The sequence below is a fragment of the Ranitomeya variabilis genome, chromosome 8 (assembly GCF_051348905.1).
Source record: "Ranitomeya variabilis isolate aRanVar5 chromosome 8, aRanVar5.hap1, whole genome shotgun sequence".
Taxonomy (NCBI): Eukaryota; Metazoa; Chordata; class Amphibia; order Anura; family Dendrobatidae; genus Ranitomeya; species Ranitomeya variabilis.
This window is the reverse complement of record NC_135239.1, coordinates 219,181,770-219,194,081: the sequence shown is the minus strand read 5'-3', so window position 1 is coordinate 219,194,081 and position 12,312 is coordinate 219,181,770. Positions and strand designations below refer to the sequence as shown.

The window sequence follows — 12,312 nt, the reverse complement described above, 5'->3', positions numbered from 1 at the left end:
CCCTCCCGTACTGGCTCCTGTGTGTGTATAGGATCCCTCCCGTACTGGCTCCTGTGTGTGTATAGGATCCCTCCCGTACTGGCTCCTGTGTGTGTATAGGATCCCTCCCGTACAGGCTCCTGTGTGTGTATAGGATCCCTCCCGTACAGGCTCCTGTGTGTGTATAGGATCCCTCCCGTACTGGCTCCTGTGTGTGTATAGGATCCCTCCTGTACAGGCTCCTGTGTGTGTATAGGATCCCTCCCGTACAGGCTCCTCTGTGTGTGTGTATAGGATCCCTCCCGTACAGGCTCCTCTGTGTGTGTGTATAGGATCCCTCCCGTACAGGCTCCTGTGTGTGTGTGTGTGTGTGTGTGTGTATAGGATCCCTCCCGTACAGGCTCCTGTGTGTGTATAGGATCCCTCCCGTACAGGCTCCTGTGTGTGTATAGGATCCCTCCCGTACAGGCTCCTGTGTGTGTATAGGATCCCTCCCGTACAGGCTCCTGTGTGTGTGTGTATAGGATCCCTCCCGTACTGGCTCCTGTGTGTATAGGATCCCTCCCGTACTGGTTCCTGTGTGTATAGGATCCCTCCCGTACTGGCTCCTGTGTGTATAGGATCCCTCCCGTACTGGCTCCTGTGTGTATAGGATCCCTCCCGTACTGGCTCCTGTGTGTGTATAGGATCCCTCCCGTACAGGCTCCAGTGTGTGTATAGGATCCCTCCCGTACAGGCTCCTGTGTGTGTGTATAGGATCCCTCCCGTACAGGCTCCTGTGTGTGTGTGTGTGTGTATAGGATCCCTCCCGTACAGGCTCCTGTGTGTGTATAGGATCCCTCCCGTACAGGCTCCTGTGTGTATAGGATCCCTCCCGTACTGGCTCCTGTGTGTGTATAGGATCCCTCCCGTACAGGCTCCTGTGTGTGTATAGGATCCCTCCCGTACAGGCTCCTGTGTGTGTGTATAGGATCCCTCCCGTACAGGCTCCTGTGTGTGTGTGTGTGTGTGTGTGTATAGGATCCCTCCCGTACTGGCTCCTGTGTGTATAGGATCCCTCCCGTACAGGCTCCTGTGTGTGTATAGGATCCCTCCCGTACAGGCTCCTGTGTGTGTATAGGATCCCTCCCGTACAGGCTCCTGTGTGTGTATAGGATCCCTCCCGTACAGGCTCCTGTGTGTGTATAGGATCTCTCCCGTACTGGCTCCTGTGTGTGTATAGGATCCCTCCCGTACTGGCTCCTGTGTGTGTATAGGATCCCTCCCGTACTGGCTCCTGTGTGTGTATAGGATCCCTCCCGTACAGGCTCCTGTGTGTGTATAGGATCCCTCCCGTACAGGCTCCTGTGTGTGTATAGGATCCCTCCCGTACTGGCTCCTGTGTGTGTATAGGATCCCTCCTGTACAGGCTCCTGTGTGTGTATAGGATCCCTCCCGTACAGGCTCCTCTGTGTGTGTGTATAGGATCCCTCCCGTACAGGCTCCTGTGTGTGTGTGTGTGTGTGTATAGGATCCCTCCCGTACAGGCTCCTGTGTGTGTATAGGATCCCTCCCGTACAGGCTCCTGTGTGTGTATAGGATCCCTCCCGTACAGGCTCCTGTGTGTGTATAGGATCCCTCCCGTACAGGCTCCTGTGTGTGTATAGGATCCCTCCCGTACAGGCTCCTGTGTGTGTGTGTATAGGATCCCTCCCGTACTGGCTCCTGTGTGTATAGGATCCCTCCCGTACTGGCTCCTGTGTGTATAGGATCCCTCCCGTACTGGCTCCTGTGTGTATAGGATCCCTCCCGTACTGGCTCCTGTGTGTGTATAGGATCCCTCCCGTACTGGCTCCTGTGTGTATAGGATCCCTCCCGTACTGGCTCCTGTGTGTATATAGGATCCCTCCCGTACTGGCTCCTGTGTGTATATAGGATCCCTCCCGTACTGGCTCCTGTGTGTGTATAGGATCCCTCCCGTACTGGCTCCTGTGTGTGTATAGGATCCCTCCCGTACTGGCTCCTGTGTGTGTATAGGATCCCTCCCGTACAGGCTCCTGTGTGTGTATAGGATCCCTCCCGTACAGGCTCCTGTGTGTATAGGATCCCTCCCGTACTGGCTCCTGTGTGTATAGGATCCCTCCCGTACAGGCTCCTGTGTGTATAGGATCCCTCCCGTACTGGCTCCTGTGTGTGTATAGGATCCCTCCCGTACTGGCTCCTGTGTGTGTATAGGATCCCTCCCGTACTGGCTCCTGTGTGTGTATAGGATCCCTCCCGTACAGGCTCCTGTGTGTGTATAGGATCCCTCCCGTACAGGCTCCTGTGTGTATAGGATCCCTCCCGTACTGGCTCCTGTGTGTATAGGATCCCTCCCGTACAGGCTCCTGTGTGTATAGGATCCCTCCCGTACTGGCTCCTGTGTGTGTATAGGATCCCTCCCGTACTGGCTCCTGTGTGTGTATAGGATCCCTCCCGTACTGGCTCCTGTGTGTGTATAGGATCCCTCCCGTACAGGCTCCTGTGTGTGTATAGGATCCCTCCCGTACAGGCTCCTGTGTGTATAGGATCCCTCCCGTACTGGCTCCTGTGTGTATAGGATCCCTCCCGTACAGGCTCCTGTGTGTATAGGATCCCTCCCGTACTGGCTCCTGTGTGTGTATAGGATCCCTCCCGTATAGGTTCTGTGTGTGTGTATAGGATCCCTCCCGTACAGGCTCCTGTGTGTGTATAGGATCCCTCCCGTACAGGCTCCTGTGTGTGTGTATAGGATCCCTCCCGTACTGGCTCCTGTGTGTATAGGATCCCTCCCGTACTGGCTCCTGTGTGTATAGGATCCCTCCCGTACTGGCTCCTGTGTGTGTATAGGATCCCTCCCGTACTGGCTCCTGTGTGTGTATAGGATCCCTCCCGTACTGGCTCCTGTGTGTGTATAGGATCCCTCCCGTACTGGCTCCTGTGTGTGTATAGGATCCCTCCCGTACTGGCTCCTGTGTGTGTATAGGATCCCTCCCGTACTGGCTCCTGTGTGTGTATAGGATCCCTCCCGTACTGGCTCCTGTGTGTGTATAGGATCCCTCCCGTACTGGCTCCTGTGTGTGTATAGGATCCCTCCCGTACTGGCTCCTGTGTGTGTATAGGATCCCTCCCGTACTGGCTCCTGTGTGTGTATAGGATCCCTCCCGTACTGGCTCCTGTGTGTGTATAGGATCCCTCCCGTACTGGCTCCTGTGTGTGGGTGCGTCCGTCATCTGTGCACGCGTGCGTTCTGCCGGCTGTCGTCTGTGCGGGCGTTCCATCTCTTCCCGCTATCTGTCGACAAGATAAATAACAATTTTCTGGAGTGATGAGTGTGTCCCTTTCACTCTGCACCACATTTCTTGCTCTCCGTTCTCTAGGGTGAGCAGCTGTACAGGATCCCGTGTGGCTCAGCCTGACACCTTCCCACCCAAGGTTTAAGCCTTTGGTTGTTTTTCATATTGTCCCTGCATACTTCTTTGTTGATCGACCATTTCACGTAATTCCTGTAACTGCGGGGCGGAGGAGGAAGGAAGGGACCGCCCTGGGGCGGAGGAGGAGGAAGGAAGGAAGGGCCGGCCCCGGGGCGGAGGTGAAAGGAAGGGACTGCCCCCGGGAGCGGGGTGGAGGAGGAGGAAGAAAGGGCCTGCCTTCGGGGAGCCGGGCAGAGGAGGAGGAGGGAAGGGCCTGCCCCCGGGGAGCCGGGCAGAGGAGGAGGGAAGGGCCTGCCCCCGGGGAGCCGGGCAGAGGAGGAGGGAAGGGCCTGCCCCCGGGGAGCCGGGCAGAGGGGGGGGGGAAGGGCCTGCCCCCGGGGAGCCGGGCGGAGGGGGGGGAGAAGGGCCTGCCCCCGGGGAGCCGGGCGGAGGGGGGGGGGAGAGGGCCTGCCTTCGGGGAGCCGGGCAGAGGAGGAGGAGGGAAGGGCCTGCCCCCGGGGAGCCGGGCAGAGGAGGAGGAGGAGGAGGAGGAGGGAAGGGCCTGCCCCCGGGGAGCCGGGCAGAGGAGGAGGGAAGGGCCTGCCCCCGGGGAGCCGGGCAGAGGAGGAGGGAAGGGCCTGCCCCCGGGGAGCCGGGCAGAGGAGGAAGGGAGGGTCGGCCCCTGTTAGTCGGGCGGCGGAGGAGGAGGAAGGAAGGGGGCCTGTTCACAATCCCTATATCGGGAGGACACAATTCTTCTTACTGGATGGGGGCAGTTGTCTTTTTCAGGCGATGTCTGTGTCGGCCGCAGTGAATGCCGTACTTTCTGCTTGCCTTACACCATGGTCTTTTACGTTTCTGGTGGAGGCCGTCCTGTTGGAGGTGCCTATATGTGGGGGACGCGGCCATATGTCGGTGAGAGTGTACTACCGGGGAGACATATACTGTGCACAGTTCCAAACCTCTCCAGAAAGCAAAGCTTGCTGTATTAGCTGTTCTCCAGTCGCCTCCGGAGCAGCGCTCACTTCTCCTCAGCCCTCTCCAGATCTGGCTGTGTCGGCCCCGGGTCAGTACGTGCCCAGTGCGTCGCTGAGGCCGGTTTCACACGTCAGTGGCTCCGGTACGTGAAGTGACATTTTTCTCACGTACCGGAGACACTGGCACACGTAGACCCATTCAAATGAATGGGTCTATGCACATGTCTCCGTGTTTTCACGGACCGTGTGTCCGTGTGCAAAACACGGAGACATGTCCGTTTTTCTCCGGCAGCACGGTCCGCAAAGTGTCCCGCACACGTGCACACAGAGAACAGTGTGCACTCTCCTCCGTGTGCACGTACTGCCCGCAGGAGAAACAGTGCTACAGTAAGATCTGTCCCCCCTGCTTGTGGTGCTGAAGGCAGCATTCATCCCTTCTGTCCTGCTTGGCTGAAAGCAGCGCTTGCAGAACAGAAGAGATGAAAATGACGTTTTGCTTTTTTTTCTTTAAAAATAAAGTTTGGGGGTCACCTCCCACCCCTCCCCACCCCCTGTGCTCTCGCCCCCTTGCAGAGAAATACTCACCCAGCTCCCGCGATTCCTCCTCTCAGCGCCGCTGCTTGTCCTGTGTAAGCGGTCACGTGGTACCGCTCATTACAGTGATGAATATGTGGCTCCACCTCCCATAGGGTTGAAGCCGCATATTCATCCCTGTAATGAGCGGTACCACGTGACCGCTCATACAGGACAAGCTGCGGCGCTGAGAGGTGGCATCGCGGGAGCTGGGTGAGTATTTTAATGCAAACGGGCGGGCGCACAGAGGGCGGGAGATGACTCCGAGCTTTATTTTTAACAAAAAAAATATTTAAAAAATTGATTTTTCATTCCTTCTCTCCAGCGAACGCTGCTGGGGAGAAGAAATGAATGCCGGCTTCAGCACCAAAAGCAGGGGACAGCGCTTAACTCTAGCGCTGTCTCCTGCACGGGTCCGTGTGGTCCTCAGGCGGCACACGGGCGGCACATGGCTGCCGCACGTGTGCCACGTGAGCACACGGATAACTCCGGTACCGATTTTTCCGCTACCGGAATTATCTGGACGTGTGAGACTGGCCTGAGGCTGCGAGGTCTGCACTGTCCGCGGTCTGTGTGAGTAGATGTTGGGGGTCAGCAGAGGTCACTGTATACAGTATATCCTCATATTACAGAACTGACAACATGACCGCGGCTCCTTCCTCCACCTGTGCAGGGTTGTCGGTGGCTGTTGCTCATTAGTCGCGGTTCCTGGTCTCATCTGGTCGGTTCTCTGATTTTAGGAAATTTCCTTGTGTCCAGCCCTGTGTTGAGTGGGGCAGCCGCCATACAGGGTGTGGATCAGAGGGTAACGGCCCCGGGCCGTAGCCGACCATCAGCTGTCACTACTGTGTGCATATATATGATGACATGCTGCTGCCACCGTACGGGGGTTAGCGGCGGCCCCACTGGACGGGTGGCTGCTTATTATAGCACACGAGTCAGAGTTTCCAGAATTCTCCTCGTTCCATCTCCCAAGTGCACTCATGGCTGCTCTCCTTGAGTCTCTTACTATCGCGTGTTTGCCACCATCAGCATGTCACTGGGCAGCAGCTGTGGTCTCCATGTAGTGCAGACCTCTATAGGGAGCGAGTTCAGTCACCCCAGGTGTGTAGGCCGGTGTAGGCACGGCGTGGGACAAGCAGCCAGCGGTGTAGGTACGGTGTGGGACAAGCTGCGGCCGGTGTAGTCATGGTGTGGGACAAGCAGCAGCCGGTGTAGTCATGGTGTGGGACAAGCAGCAGCCGATGTAGGCATGGTGTAGGACAAGCTGCGGCCGGTGTAGGCGCGGCGTGGGACAAGCTGCGGCCGGTGTAGTCATGGTGTGGGACAAGCAGCAGCCGATGTAGGCATGGTGTAGGACAAGCTGCGGCCGGTGTAGGCACGGTGTGTGACAAGCTGCGGCCGGTGTAGGCACGGCGTAGGACAAGCGTCCGCCGGTTTAGGTGCTGTGTAGGCGTGATGTGGGACAAGCGGCGGCCAGTGTAGTCGTGGCGTTGGACACTTGGCGCCAGTGTATGCCAGGTGTGGGACAAGTGGCGGCCAGTGTAGACGCGGTGTAGGACAAGCGGCGACCAGGCCAGGTATTGGGTGGAGTTCAGTGCATGCTTCCATGAGGTCACCAGTTGGTATTCCTGTTATAAGTGTTACGTGCGCCTCTCCGGCTCCCCATGTCGGATGCAAGTATATACGTGTGATCTGTACGACCGCGTCTTGACACTGAATCTCTCGTTTCTTTCCTCTGCAGATCGTTGAGGTTGGGAAGGAGACGCTCCCATCATGGCTGCATTGGCAGGATGACTCACTGGAGGGGCTTCCATTGGACAGTGATAAAGGGGTGTATGATATTTCTGTCACCACCTTTCTGCTGGCTCCTAACGGTTCATTTGTCCCACAAGCCTCCGATGTCTTCTCCATCGAAGTTCACCCTGAGGACCATAGTGAACCACCGTCTATCCGACTGGCAGGAGCTGAGTCCAATGACGTTTCGCCCTTCTTGTGTGGCACCGATGAACCCATCACCATCCTCACAGTCATCCTAGATGCTGATTTGACTAAAATGAGCCCAAAGCAGAGAGTGGAGTTGCTGAGGAGCATGAGGGACTTCTCGGAGGTGGAGCTGCATCACATGAAGTTGGTCCCTGTGGTCAATAACAGACTCTTTGATATGTCCGCCTTTATGGCTGGGCCTGGAAACGCTAAGAAAGTGGTAGAGAATGGGGCACTGCTGTCCTGGAAAGTCGGCTGCTCCATGGATCAGAACAGTGTGCCAAACATCAGCTCTGTTGAGGTCCCGGCAAAGGAAGGAGCAATGTCTGCCCGCCTGGGTTACCCCGTTGTGGGGTGGCATATTGCCAACAAAAAGCCTCACATGCCTAAAAGACTTCGAAGGCAGATTTACACCACGCCAACTCCTGTGACGGCAGTTGGTCCTCCCACCACTGCTGCCCACGAACCACCAGTAAGAATTGTCCCAACCCCAACATCACCAGCTATAGCCGGGCCGACGGATACAACTGTCCCTCCGGTTCGTGAGCCCATCCCTCTTCCTGGGAAGCCAACCATTACTATCAGGACTAGGGGACAGATCATGCATACCCCAACTCTTACTGTCATCCATCCTACAAAGGTGGAACCTACCAGCATGTTTCCTGGCCATGTCACTCCAACGGTCACCAAGCCTTCATATATAGAACCCACGTCAACTGTAACATCACCATCTGCAACTACAAAGAGGCCGAAGTCTACCCTGAAACCTGCAACGACTCCCAGTACAGATTCATCTACGACTTCAACCAGAAAGCCGACTCGGAGAACCAAACCTCCCAAAACGAGACCCCCAGATACCAAGACACCACCCACTAAGATGGAGACAACTACTCCCAGCCGCGCGCGAACCTCTACCAGCACCGTCCCCCGCACATATAACACTGAACCTGAGCTAAAGAACCATGTGGATAAAGTCGTGGCCTGGGTGGGGACTTACTTTGAAGTTAAAATACCACCGGACACTTTCTACGATAAGGAGGATGGCACCACGGACAATCTGAGACTTACACTTGAGCCCAGGAAAAGTGCAAGCCCTCAACAGTGGGTGATCCTCAACAGCACCAGCCAAGTCATGTACGGCATGCCCGATTTCCAACAAGTGGGCGACCACGAGTACTACTTAAAGGCCACGGACAAGGGCGGCCTCACTGCTGTAGATGCCCTCGAAATCCAAGTCCGGAACTTTTTCCTCAAAGAGCCATCACCTGTTAAATTTACTGCTCGGTTCCAGGGCGACCATGAATCAGTCCTCAATGACGTCAACAAGAAGATACAGCTGGTGAAGAAGCTTGGCTTTGCCTTTGGTGATCGGAACAGCAGCTCCATCACTCTGCAGAACATCACCAGGGGCTCCATCGTGGTGGAGTGGACCAATAACACGCTGCCCGTCGATCAGTGCCCGAAGGATCAGATCGAGGCGATTGGGAGGAAGATCTATGATGAGCAGCGGAAGCCCCGACATCACTTTATCTCTGCCATGGAGCCGGAGTTTAGACTTGAGGATGTAGCGATATCCCTCACCGGCAGCTGCCAGCATCAGCACAGGCTTTTCGGGATCCCTCTAACACCAGAAGAGCAGGTTGTCACGGCGGTCGCCCCAACTGTAGCCGCTGACAGAAACCCTGAAAAGAGCAGTGAGGATGACGTCTACCTCCACACAGTCATCCCGGCTGTCGTGGTGGCCGCCATCTTGTTAATTGCCGGTATTATAGCAATGATCTGTTACCGGAAGAAGAGGAAAGGCAAGCTAACCATCGAGGACCAGGCCACTTTTATAAAGAAGGGGGTGCCCATCATATTTGCAGATGAATTGGACGACTCCAAGCCACCGCCTTCCTCCAGTATGCCATTGATCCTCAAGGAGGAGAAAGCTCCTCTGCCCCCGCCTGAGTACCCCAACCAGAATGTGCCAGAGACTATCCCCCTAAACCACGACACTTTAGGGGAGTACGCCCCACTTAGGGATGAGGACCCGAATGCTCCCCCTTACCAGCCTCCCCCACCTTTCACAGCACCCATGGAGGGGAAAGGGTCTCGTCCGAAAAACATGACCCCCTATCGATCTCCACCCCCTTACGTGCCCCCTTAATGAACGGTGTCCTCTGTGAGGGGCGGATTAGGGCTGTGGTCCCTTCAGAGCTTGGTCGCCTGCAATCTGTCACTGCGACAGAAAACTCTGCTGTTCTAAGCAAAGAATCGGAGACCTGGAAGATTTCCTAAAGACTCGGGGGGCCTGGGTCCCGCTCCCTCACAGCCCCCACATCGGACAGCCGCCATTCTCATGTTTGTGTTGATACAAATATGCGTCCACGTCTAGATTGCAGGCAGAGACGCTGACGAGCGCAGGAAGTGACCGCACGTCCCCGAGTCCGCTCCCGGAGGCGCCGCTCCTCTGCTCTTCTTGCCTTTAACACTAACTGTCTTTGATTTCTTCTCTTCACATGTCTACGACATAACAGACGTAACGGAGTCGCGGTCCGGAGACCTCGCTGGTTTTACGTTTTTACATGTAATCCTCGGTTTGTAATGGGGACACTTAACGTCCGGAAACGTCACCAGCGGAGATGGCGCCACCTGTGGATGGGAGGTTCCAGCAGCTCTGCCAGCTGGTTGTAGCTGGGGTCTCAGTCCACGCACCACCGAGTCCAGACCACCGGCTTCCTTGGTGCGTCCGGCGCAGATTTTAAGTAAAGATGCAATATTTTTCTGTGGTTGATTTCCTCCTGATGGCTCAGATGAATGGTCACCACCACCACTGAAGGTTCATGACCCTGGCGCCGCTGATCCTGTATGGTGCTGTCCCAGGCGGCCACTTATCACTCGGTTTTTTTTAACAAAGTTTTGATAAGCCTCAAAGTGTTTTATTAGGAAATGTTGTGATGCTGTAGCCGGCGTTACGAGGGGCTCTCTCGTGGAGGGGGTGCGAGGGGCTCTCGTGGAGGCGTCGCTCGCGGCCGCTCCTCCGCTTCAGTCTGTCCTGTCCCCGTGCTTTTGTTGCCATTATTTATCACATCCTTTTGCGATTTTGCTTTTTCTGACTAAACGGTTTTGTTTGATTTTTTTTTTTTTTTTTAAATCCTTATTCCATTAAAGGAAGGGAAGTGGTTTGCAATAACGTCTCAAGCCTTTGGGGGGCGGCGGTGGGGCTGAGTACGACACCATACACTAAAGCCATATTGAATGTCCTGCTGGGTAGCGAAGACACTGGATTTCACAGAGGGGCAGATCATCCCGGGCGTCCGTATTAGGCCCATCGCCTCCACCCTCAATGCTCCATGTCCGGGGAGGGGTCTGTGGACAGTGGCAGGAGGCAATAGTGTGCCGGCGAGGGGCCTGAGGTCAGGGGCCGATGGTGTGCCGGGGAGGGGCCTGAGGTCAGGGGGCGATGGTGTGCCGGCGAGGGGCCTGAGGTCAGGGGCCGATGGTGTGCCGTGGAGGGGCCTGAGGTCAGGGGGCGATGGTGTGCCGGGGAGTGGCCTGAGGTCAGGGGGCGATGGTGTGCCGTGGAGGGGCCTGAGGTCAGGGGGCGATAGTGTGCCGTGGAGGGGCCTGAGGTCAGGGGGCGATGGTGTGCCGGGGAGTGGCCTGAGGTCAGGGGGCGATGGTGTGCCGGGGAGTGGCCTGAGGTCAGGGGGCGATGGTGTGCCGGGGGGTGGCCTGTGATCAGGGGGGCGATGGTGTGCCGGGGAAGGGCCTGAGGTCAGGGGGCGATGGTGTGCTGTGGAGGGGCCTGAGGTCAGGGGGCGATGGTGTGCCGGGGAGGTGCCTGAGGTCAGGGGGCGATGGTGTGCCGGGGAGGGGCCTGAGGTCAGGGGGCGGTGGTGTGCCGGGGAAGGGCCTGAGGTCAGGGGGCGATGGTGTGCCGGGGAGTGGCCTGAGGTCAGAGGGCGGTGGTGTGCCGGGGAAGGGCCTGAGGTCAGGGGGCGATGGTGTGCCGGGGAGTGGCCTGAGGTCAGGGGGCGATGGTGTGCTGTGGAGGGGCCTGAGGTCAGGGGGCGATGGTGTGCCGGGGAGGTGCCTGAGGTCAGGGGGCGATGGTGTGCCGGGGAGGTGCCTGAGGTCAGGGGGCGATGGTGTGCCGGGGAGGGGCCTGAGGTCAGGGGGCGGTGGTGTGCCGGGGAAGGGCCTGAGGTCAGGGGGCGATGGTGTGCCGGGGAGTGGCCTGAGGTCAGAGGGCGGTGGTGTGCCGGGGAAGGGCCTGAGGTCAGGGGGCGATGGTGTGCCGGGGAGTGGCCTGAGGTCAGAGGGCGGTGGTGTGCCGGGGAAGGGCCTGAGGTCAGGGGGCGATGGTGTGCCGGGGTGTGGCCTGAGGTCAGGGGGCGATGGTGTGCCGGGGAGTTGGCTGAGGACAGCGTCGGGGAGCGATGGCGGTGTACAGGGGCGCTGTGTTCTCTGCTAGCAGATAATCATTGATCAGCCATGCAGTTGTTGGGTGCAGCATTGAGGCCGGCTCCTCTTAAAATGTACCTGTCATCGGCGCACAGCGGAAGCCACCATTTTGACTTAATGGTCCGTGTTATAATTGAAGAGCGAAGGTCACGAGCGGTAGCTCCACCCCATAATGGCCGCTGCCGCTGGGCGAGTGATGGATACACTTTAAAGCACATAAGACGTGATGAGGGGCAGCAGATGCTGCGCGGGCCCCACGGCTCCTCACCACTTGGGCTGCGCGGGCCCCACGGCTCCTCACCACTCGGGCTGCGCGGGCCCCACTGCTCCTCACCACTTGGGCTGCGCGGTCATTATTAAACAATTTGCCTTATTACTTGTCCATAATTCTCCCACAATCCTTTTCTGTGCACCGTTGATGATGATGATGTTTGCTGCGGCCGCTCGGTCAGTGTGGAGCATATAGTGTGTACGTTATCTTACAGATCCTTGTATTGTATAGACAATAAACCACCGTGACTTTACTGCTGCATCTGTGTACGCCGGACCTCCGATCCGGACCCTGCTGACTCCATTCCACACCTTCCCCCAAACTCCTAAACGTGCGCATGTGCTCAGCGGTGGAGACTGGAGGAAATCCCTGCCAGACTCCTGTCCCCTTCCCCCTAACTCCTCCTGGTCCCATCCATTGCCCACACCAGTCTCCTGGTCCCTTTCTCCCCAGACCCCCTCCTCCTGGTACCTTTCTCCCCACCCGCAGACTCCTCCTCCTGGACCCTTTCTCCCCAGACCCCTCCACCTGGTCCCTTTCTCCCCACCCCCAGACTCCTCCTCCTGGTCCCTTTCTCCCCACCCCCAGACTCCTCCTCCTGGTCCCTTTCTTCCCACCCCCCAGACTCCTCCTCCTGGTCTCTTCCCAGACTCCTCCTGGCTCCTTT

General features: G+C 57.4%; 1 protein-coding gene across 4 annotated transcripts in view; it reads left to right on the top strand.

Annotated features, from left to right (window-relative positions):
• DAG1 (dystroglycan 1) overlaps nucleotides 1-11,898 on the top strand; it is a 39,651-nt gene extending 27,753 nt beyond the window's left edge. For 3 of the 4 annotated variants that reach the window (XM_077277241.1, XM_077277240.1, XM_077277242.1), the window contains exon 3: nucleotides 6,684-11,898. In XM_077277241.1, coding sequence (XP_077133356.1) covers nucleotides 6,684-9,074 — 2,391 coding nt within the window. In that variant the 3' untranslated portion in view covers nucleotides 9,075-11,898. The remainder of the gene's footprint in view (nucleotides 1-6,683) is intronic. The other variant, XR_013218518.1, reaches the window with a different exon arrangement.
• The last annotated feature ends 414 nt before the right edge of the window (nucleotides 11,899-12,312 follow it).